The 22,167-nt window shown below is 41.0% G+C and overlaps 2 protein-coding genes and 1 long non-coding RNA gene across 5 annotated transcripts in view; 2 read left to right on the plus strand and 1 right to left on the minus strand.

Moving 5' to 3' along the window:
* The window catches only part of Zfp53 (zinc finger protein 53), a 44,268-nt gene extending 26,650 nt beyond the window's left edge, over positions 1 to 17,618 (plus strand). Inside the window, exons 6-8 of one of the 2 annotated variants that reach the window (XR_003952122.1) lie at positions 7,009 to 7,092; positions 12,357 to 12,483; positions 14,694 to 17,618. Coding sequence is in view for 1 of the 2 variants with exons in the window: in XM_030249809.1 (XP_030105669.1) it covers positions 12,357 to 12,445 (89 nt within the window). In the remaining variant the exon portion in view is untranslated. The remainder of the gene's footprint in view (positions 1 to 7,008; positions 7,093 to 12,356; positions 12,484 to 14,693) is intronic. The other variant, XM_030249809.1, reaches the window with a different exon arrangement.
* 9330136K24Rik (RIKEN cDNA 9330136K24 gene) lies at positions 12,613 to 20,295 on the minus strand. The gene is made up of 3 exons (NR_131123.1): positions 20,240 to 20,295; positions 18,845 to 18,888; positions 12,613 to 14,988 (listed from the first exon to the last, which is right to left on the minus strand). It is a non-coding gene; the product is annotated as an RIKEN cDNA 9330136K24 gene (long non-coding RNA).
* The window catches only part of Zfp52 (zinc finger protein 52), a 29,638-nt gene continuing 25,612 nt past the window's right edge, over positions 18,142 to 22,167 (plus strand). Inside the window, exon 1 of one of the 2 annotated variants that reach the window (XM_011246426.3) lies at positions 18,142 to 18,597. The gene's annotated coding sequence lies outside the window, so the exon portion shown is untranslated. Of the gene's footprint in view, positions 18,598 to 19,955; positions 20,251 to 22,167 lie in introns of those variants that run through there. The other variant, NM_144515.2, reaches the window with a different exon arrangement.

Genomic DNA, 22,167 nt, shown 5'->3' on the forward strand with positions numbered 1-22,167 from the left:
GGCCAGTGCAGGTAAAGACAGCTGCTATTGGTTACTGATTACAATACTTGTATGGAGTCTAGAGAATGGTGTGTCTTAACCTTTCCCTTATTTTCTAACCACCTCTTCTTCCTTGTTCCCAGAGCTAGAGATGGGGTGGTGTAGCTGACGTTTTTAGGCCTGGGAACACATACTTCACTTATTTTCTGCATCTGCGACAGCCAAGAGGCTGCATTCACCACTCCATTTAAAAAAAAAAAGGAAAACAGAACGTTCTCTTTTTTTCCTCTCAAAGCATCGCTGTCACAGAAGACTTAAATGACAAGACCGCCATCTATTGGGGAAATCAGTACAGCGCGGGATTAATTCACCCCTAGGCTGTTGCAAAGGCCTTACCACTTACTTCTTTTCAAAATCCAAGTTCTTTAAATATCTCTCCCCAAGTTCATATTTCAGTATTTTGTTTTGGCTTTTTAATGTTTGTGTGTTGGGGATGGGACTCTCGCTTCTGAATTTAGTCTATTATTGTTTGGTATGAAATATATAAGCCAGAGGTTGGTAGTCCAGTGGAGACGTTAGGCTGTTTGTCTTTTTTATAATTCACCTTACCCAAATCAGTTCCCCAGTCCCTCGCAGCTTTTCCCCTCCCCGCACCCATTCTCCTCTGAGAAGAGGGATTCCCACCACACCTGTATTCACTAGCGCCCCCCAGCCCCTCCCGCCCAGCACATAATCACTGCAGGACTAAGCATATCCTCTCTGACTAAGGTCAGACAAGGCGACTGGGTTAGGGGAAGGAATCCACAGGCATTCAACTAATTCAGGGACAGCTCTTGCTCCAGTTTTGGTGGTGGTGGGGCGGGGGTGGGAGCTGTCGTTTATCTAAAGGGTTTAGAACCCCGAGTGGGGCTCAGATACCGGGTGGAGCGTCCTTCCAAAAACACTTGTGGTCGGCGCTCTCACAAGAGTGTGTGGAGGCTGTGCAGAGCCGGAGCAGCCTGAAAGCTGGAGCTGTGTGAAAGGCAGCCTGAGACAAAGTGGGAAGGACTGGTCTCTGATGGGGCGCAGATGCTCACCCGGAAACATATTTGGAGATCGGAGATCCGGAAGCACATTGGGAGGATTTTCGACTTAATGGAGATGTGTAGGGGAACTGTGTAGAGTGTGAGGAATTAGGAGAAACACGTGGGTGGAAGCTGGGACGCTAAATTACTGAAGTTTGAGAAGTTTTACCTAGAGCCAAAGCCAGAAGTCGCTTCGACAGGTTTCCCCCGTGCACGCGGTCCTGCACCGTGGGTAATCGCGTGGTGCAGATCTGGGGTCGAAAGATACGGTGGACTTGGGGGAAACTAAAATTCCTGGCTGCCGCGGGTGCCGCGGGTGCCGCGGGGCATCCTGGGAGAGTCAGTCAGCAATCAGCAGCGCAGCTGGAACTGCAGCCAGGCTACCAGAGCTGCTGGGCTAGGAAACAGGAAGGAGCAGTTTCTTTTCTGTTCCTGAGGAAGCTGGCTCTGAAATTCTGCGGTGGATGTCTTCCCTTGTGGATACATTTTAGCTCATATAAAGTGGAGTAATCCTGGTTTTTGTTTGTTTGCTTGTTTTTTGTTTTGATCTTCTGATTACCAAAATATTCTTATTAGAATATTCTAAGAGAATATCAGTTCTCTTTGTTGAGGTGAAACGGACCAAGCTCTTGGAATTTACACTCATCCACGCTAACTCCCAGGGTATATATATATATACTTAGTGACTTGGCATCCCTGTAGAACTTTTAGATATTAGTCATGTCTGAAAAGCACAAGAGGCAATGTACCAGTTTTTAGGTTTTACATATTTTTCTGTTTTCTGTCTGATGCGGATATATGCATTCTGTGTTTGGTGACATGCACCCTTCTTGATCAAGGACTTTTTATCTAACGGACTCTTTACCATTTCCTAATACTCTCTGCTTTGTATGTTAATACTTTTGACTTTTCTGTCACTACTATAGTTATGATCACTAGCCATCTTTACTGAACCCCATATTCATGGCATTTAAAGAAATCTTTCTCAATATTTTTTATCTTTAGATATGAAATCTTTTGTAGAAAATATCTTTTAATATCTGCTGTCATTTTTCTTTTTTGCGTAGTGTAGTCTGTTTACCTGTTTAGTATAGGGAATATTAATTGAAAGAAGTTCATTTGTTATTGTGTAGGAACTTGAGTATGGACACTGACTGGGTAGAACTGGAATCTCTTTATATTATATATCTTTTATATCTTATGAACTTTTTAATATGTGCAGAGCTTTTTAATATGTGCACATTTTCCCTTCCAGCAGATGCTGAGCAAAATAAATAAGCAGAATATACTTATTTATTGATTATATTTTTATTTGCTTTTAAATAGATTCTGGATTTTAGTCCATTATTCTACACTATACTATACCATATATAATATAATATAATAAATATAATATATAGATACTATAAACACATAAAGTAAATATATCTGCTGGATAAGCTATCTCTTCATACTTAATTTTACTATTTCCCTGAATTTTAAATTTTTACATAGTATATTTTGTCAGTCAGTTCTTATATCAAGTGTTGCCTATTTCTGTTAATCTACAGGATTCACTGTTTCAGATCACACATGAAAGTCTGATTCCTTGTATGATAGGAGAAAATTGGACCCAGGTTCATATTTTATATGCCCATAGACACTTTTCCCAGTACCATTGTTTGAAGAGGCTGTCTGGTCTGCAACACATTTGTGGTGTTTCGGTTGCATTCCCATGGTCATTGCTCTTGGGCAGGTTCTGGATTCGCTGCTCTACCGCATTGAGCTGATCTGGAATCGCACTAGGACTACATGAGCATTGTAACATATTCCTGAGGTTTTTCTGTACCCGGGAATTTGTGCATCAATATAAATTCTAGGCTCTCCTTACTGTAACTGTGAAGTATATTGAGGACAGTGTCGTGGAGTTTGAGCTTCCAGATTTCCCAGTACTATGTCTCATTATGTCTGTGTGAGGTATCTTTTCATTTTCTAGTTAGTGTCTTTTTCAGTTCCTTCCACGATTCAAAGTTTTCATTGTACAGACCTTACATACGTTTGGTTAGTTCATTCAGGGATTTTAAATTTTTTGTTTGTTTCTTTGTTCGTTTTTTCTTTTTCTCTCTCTCCCTTTACTAATTTCTATTTTCTGTTCCATTCTTGTTGAAATATCTCTAGAAGAATAACAGTTGCTCAAAACCATTGAATCATCTCTCTAGCGCCCTATTAAGTTTTATTTATATGAGTAATAATGATAGAAAATGATATGAAGCCATTCCTGTTCAGTTTTTTATTGTAGTTTTTTTTTTTTTATTTAGATGATCAAAAACCTTGACTTTACATGGGCATTTACTATTTCTTAATAAGTTTTCTTTTACTACTGTTGTATGTTTGTGTGGATTCCTAAACATAAAATTACAGCCTGCTCAGTCTGTATGTTTTCAAGGATGAACATTTGTTATTGTATAACCCATATGGTATACTCTTTTTTAAAAAAAAATTATTAGATATTTTCTTTATTTACATTTCAGATGTTGTCCCCTTTTCGGTTCTCCCACCCCAGGAAACCCTTCCCCCCTTCCCCTGCTTCTATGAGGGTGTTCCCCCACGCACCCACTCCTGCTTCCCTGCTCGCAAATTCCCCTATACTGGGGTGTCGATCCTTCACAGGACCAAGGGCCTCTCCTCTTATTGATGCCTGACAAGGCCATCCTCTCCTACATATATGACTGGACTGGAGCCAAGGATACTTCCATGTGTACTTCTTGGTTGGTGGTTTAGTCCCTGGGAGCTCTGGGAAGTCTAAATGGCTGATATTATTGTTCTTTCTATGGAGTTGCAAACCCCTTCAGCTCCTTCATTCCTTTTTCTAACTCCTCCATTGGGGACCCCATTCGGGATCCCGTGCTCAGTCCAATGGTTGGCAGTGAACTAGGCCATCTTTTGATACATATGCAGCTAGAGTCAAGAGCTCCGGGGTACTGGTTAGTTCATAATGTTGTTCCACCTATAGGGTTGCAGATCCCTTTAGCTCCTTGGGTTCTTTCTCTAGCTCCTCCATTGGGAGCCCTGTGATCCATCCATTAGCTGACTGTGAGCATCCACTTCTGTGTTTGCTAGGCCCCGGCATAGTCTCACAAGAGATAGCTACATCTGGGTCCTTTCAATACAATCTTGCTAGGGTATGCAATGGTGTCAGCGTTTGGATGCTGATTATGGGGTGGATCCCTGGATATGGCAGTCTCTACATGGTCCATCCTTTCATCTCAGCTCCAAACTTTTCCTCTGGAACTCCTTCCATGGGTGTTTTGTTCCCAATTCTAAGGAGGGGCATAGTGTCCACACTTCAGTCTTCATTCTTCTTGAGTTTCATGTGTTTAGCAAATTGTACCTTATATCTTGGGAATCCTAGGTTTGGGGCTAATATCCACTTATCAGTGAGTACATATTGTGTGGGTTCCTTTGTGAATGTGTTACCTCACTCAGGATGATGCCCTCCAGGTCCATCCATTTGGCTAGGAATTTCATAAATTCATTCTTTTTAATAGCTGAGTAGTACTCCATTGTGTAGATGTACCACATTTTCTGTATCCATTCCTCTGTTGAGGGGCATCTGGGTTCTTTCCAGCTTCTGGCTATTATAAATAAGGCTGCTATGAACATAGTGGAGCATGTGTCCTTCTTACCAGTTGGGGCATCTTCTGGATATATGCCCAGGAGAGGTATTGCTGGATCCTCCGGTAGCACTATGTCCAATTTTCTGAGGAACCGCCAGACTGATTTCCAGAGTGGTTGTACAAGCCTGCAATCCCACCAACAATGGAGGAGTGTTCCTCTTTCTCCACATCCACGCCAGCATCTGCTGTCACCTGAATTTTTGATCTTAGCCATTCTGACTGGTGTGAGGTGGAATCTCAGGGTTGTTTTGATTTGCATTTCCCTGATGATTAAGGATGTTGAACATTTTTTCAGGTGCTTCTCTGCCATTCGGTATTCCTCAGGTGAGAATTCTTTGTTCAGTTCTGAGCCTCATTTTTTAATGGGGTTGTTCGATTTTCTGAAGTCCACCTTCTTGAGTTCTTTATATATGTTGGATATTAGTCCCCTATCTGATTTAGGATAGGTAAAGATCCTTTCCCAATCTGTTGGTGGTCTTTTTGTCTTATTGATGGTGTCTTTTGCCTTGCAGAAACTTTGGAGTTTCATTAGGTCCCATTTGTCAATTCTCGATCTTACAGCACATGCCATTGCTGTTCTGTTCAGGAATTTTTCCCCTGTGCCCATATCTTCAAGGCTTTTCCCCACTTTCTCCTCTATAAGTTTCAGTGTCTCTGGTTTTATGTGAAGTTCCTTGATCCACTTAGATTTGACCTTAGTACAAGGAGATAAGTATGGATCAATTCGCATTCTTCTACATGATAACAACCAGTTGTGCCAGCACCAATTGTTGAAAATGCTGTCTTTCTTCCACTGGATGGTTTTAGCTCCCTTGTCGAAGATCAAGTGACCATAGGTGTGTGGGTTCATTTCTGGGTCTTCAATTCTATTCCATTGGTCTACTTGTCTGTTTCTATACCAGTACCATGCAGTTTTTATCACAATTGCTCTGTAGTAAAGCTTTAGGTTAGGCATGGTGATTCCACCAGAGGTTCTTTTATCCTTGAGAAGACTTTTTGCTATCCTAGGTTTTTTGTTATTCCAGATGAATTTGCAAATTGCTCCTTCTAATTCGTTGAAGAATTGAGTTGGAATTTTGATGGGGATTGCATTGAATCTGTAGATTGCTTTTGGCAAGATAGCCATTTTTACAATGTTGATCCTGCCAATCCATGAGCATGGGAGATCTTTCCATCTTCTGAGATCTTCTTTAATTTCTTTCTTCAGAGATTTGAAGTTTTTATCATACAGATCTTTCACCTCCTTAGTTAGAGTTACGCCAAGATATTTTATACTATTTGTGACTATTGAGAAGGGTGTTGTTTCCCTAATTTCTTTCTCAGCCTGTTTATTCTTTGTATAGAAAAAGGCCATTGTCTTGTTTGAGTTTATTTTATATCCAGCTACTTCACCGAAGCTGCTTATCAGGTTTAGGAGTTCTCTGGTGGAATTTTTAGGGTCACTTATATATACTATCATATCATCTGCAAAAAGTGATATTTTGACTTCCTCTTTTCCCATTTGTATCCCCTTGATCTCTTTTTGTTGTCGAATTGCTCTGGCTAATACTTCAAGTACTATGTTGAAAAGGTAGGGAGAAAGTGGGCAGCCTTGTCTAGTCCCTGATTTCAGTGGGATTGCTTCCAGCTTCTCTCCATTTACTTTGATGTTGGCTACTGGTTTGCTGTAGATTGCTTTTATCATGTTTAGGTATGGGCCTTGAATTCCTGATCTTTCCAAAACTTTTATCATGAATGGGTGTTGAATCTTGTCAAATGCTTTTTCTGCATCTAACGAGATGATCATGTGGTTTTTGTCTTTGAGTTTGTTTATATAGTGGATTACATTGATGGATTTTCGTATATTAAACCATCCCTGCATTCCTGGCATAAAACCTACTTGGTCAGGATGGATGATTGCTTTAATATGTTCTTGGATTCGGTTAGCAAGAATTTTATTGAGGATTTTTGCATCGATATTCATAAGAGAAATTGGTCTGAAGTTCTCTATCTTTGTTGAGTCTTTCTGTGGTTTAGGTATCAGAGTAATAGTGGCTTCATAAAATGAGTTGGGTAGAGTACCTTCTACTTCTATTTTGTGAAATAGTTTGTGCAGAACTGGAATTAGATCTTCTTTGAAGGTCTGATAGAACTCTGCACTAAACCCGTCTGGTCCTGGGCTTTTTTTGGCTGGGAGACTATTAATAACTGCTTCTATTTCTTTAGGTGATATGGGACTGTTGCTTGGATCTTTTTATGTGGTTTAAAACTGTTCTTTAACAGCTTTCAGTATTAATTATTGCTTTTTTTTTGAACCTTTGATATAAAAGGGCAGCAAGTTCATTGTTCCTGAAGAAGAAACTCAAAGAAGAGAAACAGAAAAAATGGCTGATTCTTTAATTAGCATTTTCCAGGTCAGTAGTGGCTCCTCCTCCTCCTCCTCCTCCTCCTCCTCCTCCTCCTCCTCCTCCTCCTCCTCCTCCTCCTCCTCCTCCTCCTCCTCCTTCTTCTTCTTCTTCTTCTTCTTCTTCTTCTTCTTCTTCTTCTTCTCTAGAAATGTTATATTTTCAGACATTACAATCCTTTAATTTTCTATTCCTGATAATTTTAACTTAATTATTCCTGTTAATTTTTAACTCAATTATAAATAAAGCATGTTGGAAACAAAATCTCACACTGAAATGAACTAGATCCAAATACTATACAACTGAGTATAGAATAGTCATTGGGAACACAAGCTCTGGAGTCCCACATTTAATTTTATGTTTTCACTAACAAAAATATATATATTTTTAATATTTCTTTATCACGTATTTTCCTCAATTACATTTCCAATGCTATCCCAAAAGTCCCCCATACCCTCCCCCCCCCCCACTTCCCTACCCACCCATTCCCATTTTTTTGGCCCTGGCGTTCCCCTGTACTGGGGCATATAAAGTTTGTGTGTCCAATGGGCCTCTCTTTCCAGTGATGGCCGACTAGGCCATCTTTTGATACATATGCAACTAGAGTCCAGAGCTCCGGGGTACTGGTTAGTTCATAATCTTGTTCCACCTCTAGGGTTGCAGATCCCTTTAGCTCCTTGGGCACTTTCTCCTTGGGTACTTTCTCTAGCTCCTCCATTGGGAGCCCTGTGATCCATCCAATAGCTGACTGTGAGCATCCACTTCTGTGTTTGCTAGGCCTCGGCATAGTCTCACATGAGACAGCTATATCTGGGTCCTTTCAGCAACATCTTGCTAGTGTATGCAATGGTGTCAGCTTTTTATGAATTTATCTAAGACAAAAGCAAAAAAAATCCTGTGATGGTATTAGAACTAGAAAAGGAGTTAGCTTTATACTTTTTTATAACTGGTTTTCATTAACTGCATTCAGTTCTACCTCAACCCTTGATTTTTAACCTTTCTTTCTTTTTTTTTTTTTTTTGGATGAACTTTTAAAGATTTATTTATTTATTTATTTATTTATTTATTTATTATATGTAAGTACACTGTAGCTGTCTTCAGATACACCAGAAGAGGGCATCAGATCTCATTACGGGTGGTTGTGAGCCACCATGTGGTTGCTGGGATTTGAACTTCGGATCTTCGGAAGAGCAGTCAGGTGCTCTTACCCACTGAGCCATCTCACCAGCCCGATTTTTAACCTTTCTTGTTCTCTTTTTTCCATGTTTTACTGTACCCACATGTATTATTGGCCAGATACTACATATGATGGAAAAAGTAGTTTCTTCTTTCTGATAATATATGACCTTTCTTGATATTACACATTCTACGTCCAACCATTCTCCCGAAAAGTATTACATTTTCCTTTCCACCTGAATAGATTTCCATTTTATATGCATATCATTTTCATTATACATTCATGTATTGATTAATAGTATGATTCCAATAAATTGCTCTGGTGAATAAAGTATCAGAAATACCCTTTGGGTGTAAATATGCTTAGGGTGGGATGTGGGGTTCTATGAGTATGCTCCCAGGAGTGAGATTTCAAGCTCATACATTTTTCTTTAATTTTTAATATTCTTCAAACTGATTTCAACTTGTGTATGTTAATTTACACACATGCACACACACACACTGACAGTGAATAAAAAAATCCTTATTTATTTTAATATTTTTTAATTTTTTTATTAGATATTTTCTTTATTTACATTTCAAATGTTATCCCCTTTCCTGGTTTAGGAAAGGTTATCCCACAAAAACTACCTCCCACTACCCCTTCCCCCCTCCCCCTGCTCACCAACCCACCCACTCCTGCTTCCTGGCCTTGGCATTTCCCTTGGAGCATAGAGCCTTCACAGACCCAAGGGTCTCTCCTCCCATTGATGACTAACTAGGCCATCCTCTGCTACATATGCAGCTGGAGCCATGAGTCCCACCACTTTGGTTGGTGGTTTAGTCCATGGGAGCTCTGGGAATACTGGTTAGTTCATATTGTTGTTCCTCCTATGGGACTGTAAACTCCTTCAACTCCTTGGTTACTTTCTCTAGCTCCTGTACTCGGGACCCTGTGCTCTGTCCAATGGATGGTTGTGAGCATCCACTTCTGTATTTGTCAGGCAGTGGCAGAGCCTCTCAGGAGACAGCTATATCAGGCTCCTGTCAGCAAGTACTTGTTGGCATCCACAATAGTATCTGAGTTTGGTGATTGTATATGGGATGGATCCCCAGGTGGGGCAGTCTCTGGATGATCATTCCTTCAGTCTCTGCTCTACACTTTGTCTCTGTAACTCCTTCCATGGGTATTTTGTTCTCTGTTCTAAGAAGGATAAAAGTTCCTTTATTTCTACATTGTCTTTATCATTAGTTGTCAAATTGGTTGATGGCAGCCATTTTTCCTGGAGTGAGACACTATTTTGAAGTAGTTTTAATTTGTGTACTCTCTCTGATAGCATTTTAGGGATCTTGAACACTTTTTCCAACATTTATTGGCCATTTCTATTTCCATCTTCTCAAGGTCCATTCAGTTCATTTCCTCATTTGTTGATTGGCAGTTTTATTTCCTTGGTATTTAGTTTCTATAATTCTTAGTGAATTCTAGACATGAGCCCCTACCCAGAGTGTTGCCGGTGCACATTCTCTCCCATTCTATAGGAGTCTGTGTGCCTTCCTGATTATTCCGTTGGATGAACAGAAACTTTATATTCATGCCATTCCATTTGTTCATATTTGGGGATTGTTCCTGTGCTGTTGTCTATTCAACAAGTCCTTTCTTATCCCAGTTTTTTTTGGATGGGTATTCCCTATGTTTTCTAGGTTTCTGGTTTTAAATAAGGTATTTGATCAGTTTTGAATAGACTTTTGTGTAAGTTGAAAGATAAGAATCTAATTTCATATTTCTGCTAGATCCAGTTTTGCTAGCATCATTTGCTGAAGAGGCCAAATTTTGTAATGTATTCTTTTGCCTCCTTTGTACTAAGTAAGCATAATTATATGGCTTTCTTTCTGTGTCCTCTGCCCTATTCTGTTATCCTCCATTCTATTTCTATGCCCATGGCAGGTTGTCCTTATAACTCCAATTCTATAATATAATACCATAAATCCATACTTAGAAAATTTTCTCCATTCTATCCTTCCCTGATTATTCATTTCCCTAGGGCAAATATTTCACTTGAACTATTGACTCATGAAGAAAAAAAAATGTTGTTGCCTAATTGCTACAGAAGATGGACTATGTCTTTATATATTATTGTGTGTGGGCTCCTGGCACTTGTGGACTCTTATTTCCTTGAATCATAGTTATAGACAGAGCATATTGAAACACATAAACAGGTGTCACAAAATCTTAGCAATGTGTGTAATTAAAAGAGACATATTTTGGTTTTTTAATATGAAGTAATACTATAATGCTCATATTAACATTTAAGCACACTGTAGAGTACTGAACATGGCAGGCCTATCTGGCTTGATCTTGCCATGAAATTGATGTTCTTGTGTGTAGATTCAGATTTTACTCTACTTGTATTTTTCTTTGATGTTTAATTTCATACAGTGATGCTGTATCCATGTGTTTGTCTCAGGAGAATTGCTTCTCACATCATTTACTTTGTTAGGATGCTCAATGGTAACCTTTCAAACTAGAGAGATCAGAATTTTTCATTTTTCTTTTTGCCTAACAGGATACAATTATGCAGCCCTTTCTGGCTGGGCCTCCTTCTGTGGAATAGCATTATGTGGAATGCATCAGTTAAAAATATCTGGAGTGCATTGAGGTGTGCATAAGGCATCACATTTGATGCAGAGAGAGCATTCCTCATGGTTTCTTTGTTCTAGTCAGTTCTTATGAGAGTGACAGCTATCCTGAAGCTGCAGTATGTTAAAGTGGAAATTTTGGAAATGAATTCTGGACTGCAGATTTTCATTTCTATCCCAGACTCATAGTCAGAATATGTCACCACATCTCTGTACTTTCAGAGAAAGGAAAGAAGAATCATAAACACTACTGATCTAAAATCCTGTTAGACAATACACCATACCTATCAAAAAGAACACATTAAGAACTACAAAATTCAGGGGCTGGCGAGATGGCTCAGTGGTTAAGAGTGCCGACTGCTCTTCCGAAGGTCCAGAGTTCAAATCCCAGCAACCACATGCTGGCTCACAGCCATCCGTAATGAAATCTGATGCCCTCTTCTGGCGTGTTGAAGACAGCTACAGTGTACTTACATATAATAAATAAATAAATCTTAAAAAAAAAAAGAACTACAAAATTCAGACACAATAGCTCAAATTTTCTCCTGAAACATTTTTCTGAGCTATATTTAAAAAATACTGAGAAGTCAGTATAATTCTCACACAATTTGTGGCTATATTAGTACAGTCATTTACTCCCAGGAAGCCCATGTCACTACTCAATACATCCACAATTACTGCAACCTAAATATTACTTGATGTGTTTTGGGGCTATCCTCTATTTTTATAACTCTTTGGGAATGAAATATTCTTCAAAACTTATACAATTGTTATTTGTCTAAGTTGGTTTATGCGCATATTTTTGGAAAACTTTGGATTATACCAAATGTGGATGATATGGATTATTTGTCTGCTTGGAAGTGGCCCAATATTCTCATAAAATGTATTTCATGGCTTCTTGATCTTATATGTTAATGTTAAATTTACAGTATGCAGTGTTGTTATGCTTCTTGATACCGTGGGAAAAAAACAAAACGCTGCCTATAAAGTCAATCATAAATTCTATGGTATGGATTTGACCTAGAGTTTAAACATCCCAACGGAGCTTGGGATGTTTAAGACATATAAGCATGAAGACATATCATTATAGACCTATAAGGATGAAGAACAGACAGGATTGATTCAGAGTCAGTATTCTAGCATGATCTTCAGGAACAGCATTTCAAAGCACATTTCCTTATCACGAATTTGATTTCTGAGGCAATGTGATCCTGTGAGACATAAAGACAACATCCATAACAGCTAGATAACAGTATCCAGTCCTTAAATGTGTATGTGTTTTTTCATGGATATGCTTGTGAGACTATTGTGTCATCTGTTTTTAAAGAGTTAGAACATATACTATAGAGTGTGACTGTATTAAAATCATCTTTTTGATTAACTGTCTTCAATCATCTACATCCCATCTCTTTATATCCAGGAAAACACTGCCCCATAACACATAGTCAAATTACATATTTTGTTTGTTTGTTTTGTTTTAGGGTCTGATGACATTTGGGGATGTGGCTGTGGACTTCCCCCAGGAGGAGTGGGAATGCCTGGACTCTGCTCAGAGGGCTCTGTACATTGATGTGATGTTGGATAATTACAGCAACCTGGTCTCTGTTGGTAAGAAAATTTTGCTTGTAGAACTTCCATCTTCTTTCTATATATTGATTTTATGGTAGTAAACTCTATTAAGCTATTTGGAAACAACATGAGACTGGGAAAGTTTGAGAGTAAAAAAGAGCTTTTTCAGGGTATATGATTTATTCATTCCATTTCTCATTCTAGAGGAATCATGCAACCTTTATTTGGTTTTCACAATGCATTAAGAAACATACTATCATATAATATTTAACTCCATGTTTTACAGCTCCATGTCCATAATTGTAATTACAGGATTTTAATTGTGAGAAGAAAAACTCATCATATAAACACTTAAAAGTCTCCCCAAGAAAACTTAAGATTGTGACAGGAAATAGAATTGGGAAATCATTCCTGGATGTCTCTACTTGGTGTTGTCTTCATGGACTGAGCATAGTGTTGTGTTAGACATCTGTATTCTTTAAAAAAAAAAATCATTGCATGGGTCACAGAATATATGTGGATTTTTGTATACAAGGTAGACCTGGTTACCTGTCTGGACCAATTGAGTTTACCATGGAATGTGGAGAGGAGAGAGAGAGTAGCCTCATCTGGTTCACTACTAGGGTGAGCTAGTGAATGAGTAGGACAATAGTAAAGGTTTCAGGTGAAGGAGAAAGCAAAAGCTGAAAATATGTTTGCTACATTGAATTCCACCTGAAATGATTCCCAATCATTTAGCTTAATATTGTGCCTCCAGGATGTATCCTGCTTGTTGTAACTAGTTGAAGATATTGTGCCTTATTGCACCTGAATTATCAACTTAACACTAGTACAAAATGGAATTTTCCTTGATTATGATGACATCAGATTGGAATAATTTACAAAATTATGAGTCTGACATGAAGCCACAAAGTAACATTCTGTAATTATATGAGTATACTATAGCTGTCTTCAGACTTATGAGAAGGCATCATATCCCATTACAGATGGTTGTAAGCCACCATGTAGTTGCTGGGAATTGAACGCAGGACCTTTGGGAGAGAAGTCAGCGCTCTTAACCACTGAGCCATCTCTCCAGCCCCCATGATTTACTTTTTTTGCATGCATGTCTTCATATTACATCCTTCATTTTCTTTCTAGTGGAGAATACACCAACACCCTTCTGGAAAATAATCTCAAGAATTATTGTACAGAGTAAGCTTGAGAATAACCATATAAGAAAAATAAAGATATCTGGCAATATATGTAATTCAGACAGTGTAGGAAAGAAATAAGCAATCGCTACACCTGACAGCCCTCCCTCAAATAATCTAGGCTCTGTATTCTAAAGTCTCTGATATCTGAAAAATACTTGCTTTGCTTCCATTACTTTTCAATAATATAGTGTGTTTTTTAAAGAAAAAACAAAACAAAACAAAACAAAACATCCAGGTGTGGTGGCACACGCCTTTAATCCCAGCACTTGGGAGGCAGAGGCAGGTGGATTTCTGAGTTCAAGGCCAGCCTGGTCTACAGAGTGAGTTCCAGGAAAGCCAGGGCTATACAGAGAAACCCTGTCTCAAAAAACCAAAAACCAAACCAAACCAAAGCAAAACAAAAACAAAAACAAAACAATAAAAAAAAAACCAAACAGACAAATGTGTTGATGCTTTTAAGTAAGTAGTAGAAAGATTTAGATTTCTTGAACAGTAATTTTTTTTTAATTTTTTTTTTTTTGGTTTTTCCAGACAGGGTTTCTCTGTGTAGCCCTGGCTATCCTGGAACTCACTTTGTAGACCAGGCTGGCCTTGAACTCAGAGATCCACCTGCCTCTGCCTCCCGAGTGCTGGGATTAAAGGCGTGCGCCACCACGCCCGGCTCGGACAGTAATCTTTGTTACTGTGTATTATTGAGTACAAACACTGTGAACCTGGGATTTCATTAAATTTGTCACCAGTTTCTGAATAGAAACATGTATTCTAAGTACAATCAGCCATTTGAGCTCCACCCCAAAACCAGTTACTAACTCCTCAATTATTTGGTCCATCTTGAGCCAGTATACATTTTCTATAATGATGAGATATCTATTGTAAATCACAGACCCTTGAAGGCTGTCAGGCCATTGTTGTGGGAATACATAAAATTACAGTAAAAGAAACACATCTAAGTAGTTGCTGGTTGACTTATTGTAAGAAAGAGCTTATGGAGACAACCATTTATCAAATGTTTAATTTTGGAACAAACCCTATTAATCTGATTTGTTTTTAAAGGACTGTACATGGGATACTGTCCCTCAACATGTGAACACCGAAAAGGAGTCTTGTCAGTGTAGTGAGCTTGGTGAAATGCTTCATGAACCCCCAAACTGTGTACTTTATAAAAGAAGTGACACTACAGAAACCTCCAATAACTACAGATGCTGTAGTGACAAGGAAGCCTCTGTTGACTCATCAAACCCACATAGACATAAAAGCAGGCACACTGGAGAAGAACCTTCTGAATCTAAAGACTGTGAGAAATCCTTAACTTTGTCTTCCAACATTCCTCAAGATCAGAGATGCTACCCTGAAGAGAAAGAGCACAGGTAAAGAGAGTGTGATGGTGACTTCATCTCTACATACAGTCTCATGCAACAAACAATCTTCATTGGAGAGACACCACATCAGAGTGGAAAATGCAGGAAATGCTTCAGTAACCCCTCAAGCCTCGCTGTCCATCAGAGAATTCATACTGGACAGAAAACCTTCAAGTGCAATGTTTGTGACAAATCCTCGATTTCTCTGCTGAGTCAGGGTAGCACCAGAGTTAGCCATGTGAAGAAAGACCAGGTGTTTGTTTTGGGGGAACCTCTGATACAGAGGCTACCACCCACAAACACACTTTTGGTTTGATCCCAGACTATCAATTGGGAAGGCAATTCTAGAGTGTTGGGATCTCTGGCAAACGCTGGGAAGATGGGTGCCATGGAATCTAAAACAAAAATTTGTTCAAATTTGTCTGAACTCCCTGTGTTCTCCCAGGGAGAGCTGGGTTCCCTACTCTCCCTTCACTGCACTGACCATAGGGCTCCACGTGCCTCCCTATCCTTACCCTCCCTCCCCCTTCACCTCCCTCCTGTTGCAGCAGCAATGGTGGTTACCATAGTGATGGTGAAGGATCAGGCTGCTCATTTTAAATTACCCCCTTAAACCAGCAGGAGTAAAGTTTGCATGCTGGGTAAGAAGCACTTGACTTTGGGACAGATAATAAGGGTCGAATTATGGCTTCACCACCATCTTTCTTAAGAACAACAACACAGGACTTGAGTAGACCAGGAAAGTCTCCAAAAGATACTTTTCATTTGAGGTAATGTTTTTGTTTCTAGTGAAAGGCCAAACCTACTCTATCTTGGGACCGGCCTCCAACATAAAGATAAAAAAGCCTGAGAACTTGACCTGCAGCAGAACCCAAGCTGCATCCAAGTACCAGGAAGGACCCCATGGTTTGTCCTTGGCCAGAGTTACTTTCTAGCAACAGTTAATCAAAGATTAGTCTGATTTTTTCAGACGTACTTTCAGACCCTTTGGGATTGTTCATGATCTTGCTTCAGAGCACCCACCTGTCAGCTTACAATAGACATTCAGTTAGATATTTGTTAGGCTGGACGCCCCCTCACTTACTCCCATTCCTTATAAAACCTTGTCCTGCTGAGGGTTTGAGTCTGCTCTGGCCGGGTGTGGTGGCGCACGCTGCTCTGCCTTCCTTTCTGGTCCTGCTTTGTCAGGGTTGGGTTGGAGGAGAGCCCAAATCCAAACTTGAAATAAAGAGACCCAACAGAAACAGCTCCTTGGTGGCCATTTGGGGTTCATGAACTCTTCCTGGCACAACATTTTGGTGCATTGGCCTGGAACTCCAAGGCCACCAGGACCCAACCCTGGAGAATCTCGGCACTGGTTATCTCTGAGTCTGTGAGTCTATCCATGTGTGCTTGTGTGATACTGTAATAATCCTGTTCTGAATAATTCTGTAATTCTGTTCTGAAGAGGCCTAAAAAGCTGTATTACCTGGCAAGAAACAGCAAAAGAGGATGTAGAATCCGGCTGCGGTGGTCACCCTGGTACATCCTAGCCAAGGGGGCTTAGGCGTCGTTCCAAAGATTCTGGGGTACAGAGTGCCCCTGGTGTTAATGTCAGTGAAGGACAGAGCGGAAGTGTCCTGTTTGTTTTAGCTGCTGTATAGTTGTCTGTTCTGTGTGTGTCACTTTAAGGAATGTTGAGGGACTGACGCTGTAGCGATTTGAAGACCCACCCAGCCTCTCGGCTTAACTCTTTCTTTTCCAGACCGATTCGCTACTTTAGGGAGCCTGAGAGTCCCGGGCCTAGGTGCTGGTGTCCCGCAGCTGCGGCGGGAAGTCGCGCGGGGCTGAGCCCACCTCGGGCGGAAGGCCGTGGGGCCTCGCCGGGGCGGGGGCCCAGTCACTCCGCTGGGGAGCCTACCGGCCACCGCGGCGCCCTGGGCAGCGGGGAAAACCTGGGACCCGAGTGGCACCGCTCCGCTTTGCGCAGGCAGAGGAGAGGAGCCCAGTTACTCGGCGCCAGCCAACAAGATGCTGTGGTGCGCCCGGGCTCCTCGGGGATTCAAACCCCAGTGTGGGGCTCTCCCTGCAGGCGGCGGGGCACAAAGAATCTGACCCGACCCCTCGATTAGCCGCGGCTCACCCAGGCGCGTTTCTCTCCCCTTCCGCCGAGCGGCGCACACAAGGGTCCACGGCCCCTAGAATGGTCTAAGACTCCCGCGGCCCTAACCTAGATCTCCATAAGTGAGGACATGAGTTCCCAAAGAGCAGAGCTTCAAGCTTGGACAAAAGCAGGAGAGGCCGATGTCTCCCTTTACCAGATCGTAGAATGGCCTCCTGGTCACTCATTTTGCTCAGTAAATGGCTACCCTTCCTGCCAGAAGTGCTCGCTCCCGATCTGAACTGATGTAGTCTAAGTTGTAAAGAGAGTGGACACCATCCTGCCACACTCAGCCCACTGAGAAGAACAACCACCGGGGCAGTCACCTTCCCAGAGCTACAATAAGACAATATACTATGTTAAGATGGCAGGCAACCCAGGAGGGCTTCAGACTAAATTTTTCCAGCCTCTGCCTCTCCATGCCCTCTGCCCAAAGATTAAAATAAAGATAAGATTGGCCTTCAGAGCCTGAGTCTTTCATCCTGTCCTTGTGTCTTTCCTTGTTGATAAGGTCCTGATAGTTACCCAAGGTAAAGGCACAATTTACTTGATAGAAATGAGTTAACAAGTGGATCTTCTATCTACTGACACTGAAGACATCTATTGTACTAGAGAGGATATTCTAGTTGAGGTGTATGAGTTTTCAGGCACATATAACATACCAAATATAAATGACATGAAACAAATATTATAAACAAGACTAAGAGGAGCAATATGACTGAATCAATTATAAAATGACATCTTCAAAACAAAGCCCAGGACCAAATTGACAGAATTCTATCAGGACTTTGAAGAGCAGCAAATAGACTAATATTTAATACTTCTTGACACACACAAAAATATCAAGACTTCCTGACTCTATTATCTGATACTAAGCCAGATAATGAATAAACCTGACATGTTGGAGCATGCCTTTAATCCTAGCATTCCAGAGTCAGGAACTGCTGATCTCAGTGAATTCAAGGCCATCTTGGCCCTCAAAACTGAAAAAAAAAAAAAAAAAAAAAATCCATCAGATACTGTTAGAACTAAGAAGAAATTACACACTGATTTTTTTTTAATTGATCTAGGTATGTTATCACGGGCCTTTAAGCACAGGTTCACACAGAGAAACCTTGTCTACCATGAATGAATGCCCCGATTTTTTTATTATTAGTTATTTCACACATACACACACACAAAGATAAAATGCATGTATATCACAGCATTGTGTGTTTCTGTGCCCACTTCAAATACTGCCCATTCTCACTCCTACCTCTCTGCTATCCTGGTCCACAGTTCCAACAGTCACTTTGTTCATGTCTATTCATATTGCCTGGCACCCACTAAGATGAACCAGAGCCATTTGTGAGACTGTGGGTTTGAAGCTATGTTCAGGAGCCTGATGTGCTCAGCACAGGATGACAACTAAAGCCAGTGATTCTTCTTCTACAGTCTATCCATTGCCAATGCCTGAGAGGTAAAGCCTTTTCCCTTTCCTAGATTGACCGTGGTCTTGTGTGGGGCCAGTGCAGGCAAGGACAGCTGCTCTTGGTTACTGATTGCAGTAGTTGTATGGAGTCTAGAGAACTCTAGACTTGGAATTCTTAGCCTTTCCCCCTCTCTCCCTTCTTATTTCCTAACCATCTCTTCTTCCTCCATGCTTCTCAGAGCTAGACATTGGATTGTAAAACTGACTTTTCTAGGGTTGGGACCACAAACCTTACTTATTTTCTGCATCTGGGACGTGCAAGATTCTCTGCGTACACCACTGTACTAGAGAGAGAGAGAGAGAGAGAGAGAGAGAGAGAGAGAGAGAGAGAGAGAGAGTTAGTTCTAGGTTTTATCTCAAAGCACTTTTGGAATCATGAAGACAAACTTGTTTCTGCTTTACTAAAATGACATGTCCGCCATCTAGTGGTGAAAGAAGTTCAATGAAGTATGAATTCAGTCCTGACTGTTGAGGTCTGTCCCTGTAACATAGCTGTAGCCATTTTGTTCCATGCCTGCCAGCTATTTCACATTGTTTCTGTAATATGCCAGTTAGTCATTGACACAGAAAAATAATTTGACTCAGAGCAGGGTCGTGTTCCACATACCCTGTTATCTTCTGTGTGTTCTGAAGTTGGTTAATCTTAAGAACTTTGAAAATTATATGCTCCACTTAGGACCAATCAGAATAAAGGTCAGATAGAACTGCTCTGTCTGGCTAGCAAAAATAGCTTGGGTCAGAGAAAACCACAGGTCAGCACTTCCTGCACCTGCATATGAGCGCATTGTGATTTTTTTCATTCTTAAACCAGTCCTGAGAAGTGTTTGTGGTTGTAGCTCAGCCCCCAAATTCTGATCAGTCTTAGGGTATGCATCCAATTATCTGTCCTTGTCTGACTGAGATCAGGGTTTGTGTGGCATGTAGGGCTACTGCTGGACCCCAACACTGACCACTGAGTTCTTGAGACAACCTCCCCCCTCCCCCAAATCCACGTTCCTGAAAAGTCTCTCTCCAAATCAAAATTGAAGTATTTGGTTTTGGTTTCTCATGTTTGTGTTTTGGGGATGGGACTCTGGCATCCGAATTTAGCCTGTTGTTTGGTATGCAGTATGTGGTGGAGAGGATGATAGTGAGATGGGGATCTTAGGTTGTCTGTTTTGCATCTGAAAGATTCAGAATTCACTATGGGGATCAGATATCGGGGTGCAGGGTCCTACCAGATATAGTTCTGGTCTAGACTGGCTGCAAGAGTGTGGGGAGACTGTGCAGAGCAACCTGAAGGGAAGAGCTGTGGCAGAAAGAAGCCTGAGACAGAGTGGGAGGGGCCGGTCTCCGCTGGGCGGGCCCACTCGCCCAGAAATAGAGGATGGAAGATGTGGTACATTGGCTGGGTGTAGAGGAAGGGTGTAGTGTGGGTGGGATTAGAAGACTGAGGCCAGGGAAGCTAGGAAGCAAGGTGTGTTAGCTTGGGAAGTGGGACTAAAAAGTCAAAGTCTGGAGTGTCAAGAATCCGGTACAAGACTGAGCTGGGGTTGGGGTTGAGGGGTAGAGCGGCTGCACAGTGTGGAATCGCGTGGTGGAGACCTGAGTATGGAGGAAACGGCGGGGCTCGCAGAACCGGAAAACTTACCTATACCGCAGGTACCTTTTGAGCATCCTGGGAGAGTCAGCAGTTTAGCAGCTGGCAGAGGCAGCAGCGGGGGATGGGGGAGAGGAAGTGGGAGTGGGGGTGGGGACAAGGGAGGGAGGCGCTCGAACCTTCCAGGTCCGAGGAGCTGAGGCGGGGCTGGGGAATGGGCAGGAGTGGGAGGGGAGCAGAGCGGGATCAATTTCCCCTCTGATCATAAGGATAACGACTCTCAAAATTGTGCTGTGGATGTCAGACCCTCGTCGATAAATTTTCAGTAATATTAACTGGAATAATACTATTTCTTTTTATTGACCTTCTGGCTGATCTAGTAGAATATTTGAATTTATCAGTTAATATTTGAAAACGCAGCTCTCTTTGCTATGACGGAAAGGACAAAGCTATTGAAATTTACAATCATCCATACTAACTTCCGTATTCTACCACTTCTCTATTTAAGAAAGTGGCATGTGGTGGATTCCCCATGAGCTTTTAGTCACGAAAGGAACTCCTGCAAACTTAAATGAATTTGATTGTACTGTTTGTTGTGAGTTTTACTGGTATGGATGTAAAAATTAAGTTTTAAAAGTAAACTGTCTATCTACTATTAATTTTCCATCGGGAACGTATGCAATCTGTGATGCAAATTGTGAAAAGAGTGGCGCCAGGCTTGGTGACACTCACGTTTTATCTCAGCACTCAGGAGCAAAGGCTATATAGTGAGTTCCAGGACAGCCAGAGCTATATGGTGAGACACTGTCTCAAAAAACAAAACAATAAAAATAATTACAAAAAAAAAAAAAAAAAAGAGGAGGAGAGAATAAATAATGAAGGAAGGAAAGAAGAAAGGAAGAAAGCAAACAATCAAGGAAGGAAAGCCAGCTAAGAAAAAGAAAAAAAAATGTGTCTTCTTGTTGAGGTCTGCCCCATCTCAGAATAGCTGTAGCCATTTTGTTCCATGCATGCCAGCTATTTCAGATTGTTGCTGTAACATGCCTGCCAGTCACTGACACAGAAAAATAACTTGACTCAGAGCAAGGTCATGCTGATCACGTATCCTGTTATGTTCTGTTTGAGGTTTGTTAATCTTAAGAATTTCCACAAAGCCTTACGTAGGACCTATCAAATTAAAGGTCAACATGAACTGTTAGTCTAAAATGGCTTGAGTCAGAGCAGAGCCCTTCCTGCACCTGAATGTGATCTCATTGTGCTTTCTGTTCTTTGGGTTTTTTTCCTCCTTTTATAAGCTTACAGGAAAAGATATTTGTGTAGTTGCTCAGCCCCTGAAGTCTACTACCTGACTTATGAGTCTTAGGTTGTGCCTTCAAAAAACCATCAAGGATCAGATGGCTTACAGAGATCAGGATTTGTTTGTGTGGTTTGTTGGGCAACTCTTGGACCCCAACACTTTTGCTGAGTTTTTTTTTTTTTTAATATTTTTTTATTCTATATATGTGAGTACACTGTTGCAGGCTTCAGACACACCAGAAGAGGCCATTGGATTCCCATTACAGATGGTTGTGAGCCACCATGTGGTTGCTGGAAATTGAACTCAGGACCTCTGGAAGAGCAGTCAGTGCTCTTAACTGCTGAGCCATCTCTCCAACCCCTCTGCTGAATTCTTAATGTTGTAAATTAGAGTCTGGAAATCAGAGTATTCTCTTTGAGGGAATCCGGTCACAGTATTTTCACAGCTAGACAGGGCATTTTATAAACCAGTTTGTGGTGGCATATACCTTTAATCCTAGCACTCCTGAGGCAGAGGCAGGTAGATCTTGGAATTCTTTGCCAGCCTGGTCTACACAGTGAGTTTAAGGATAGCCAGGGCTACACAGAGAAACTCTGTTTGGGGGGAAGGGGGATAAAGAGACAAAAACAAAGTTAAGAGGTATTATAATATAGGATAATATTAGAAACAATCTTGTGAATAA

This window comes from Mus musculus, chromosome 17 (assembly GCF_000001635.26).
Source record: "Mus musculus strain C57BL/6J chromosome 17, GRCm38.p6 C57BL/6J".
Classification (NCBI taxonomy): domain Eukaryota; kingdom Metazoa; phylum Chordata; class Mammalia; order Rodentia; family Muridae; genus Mus; species Mus musculus.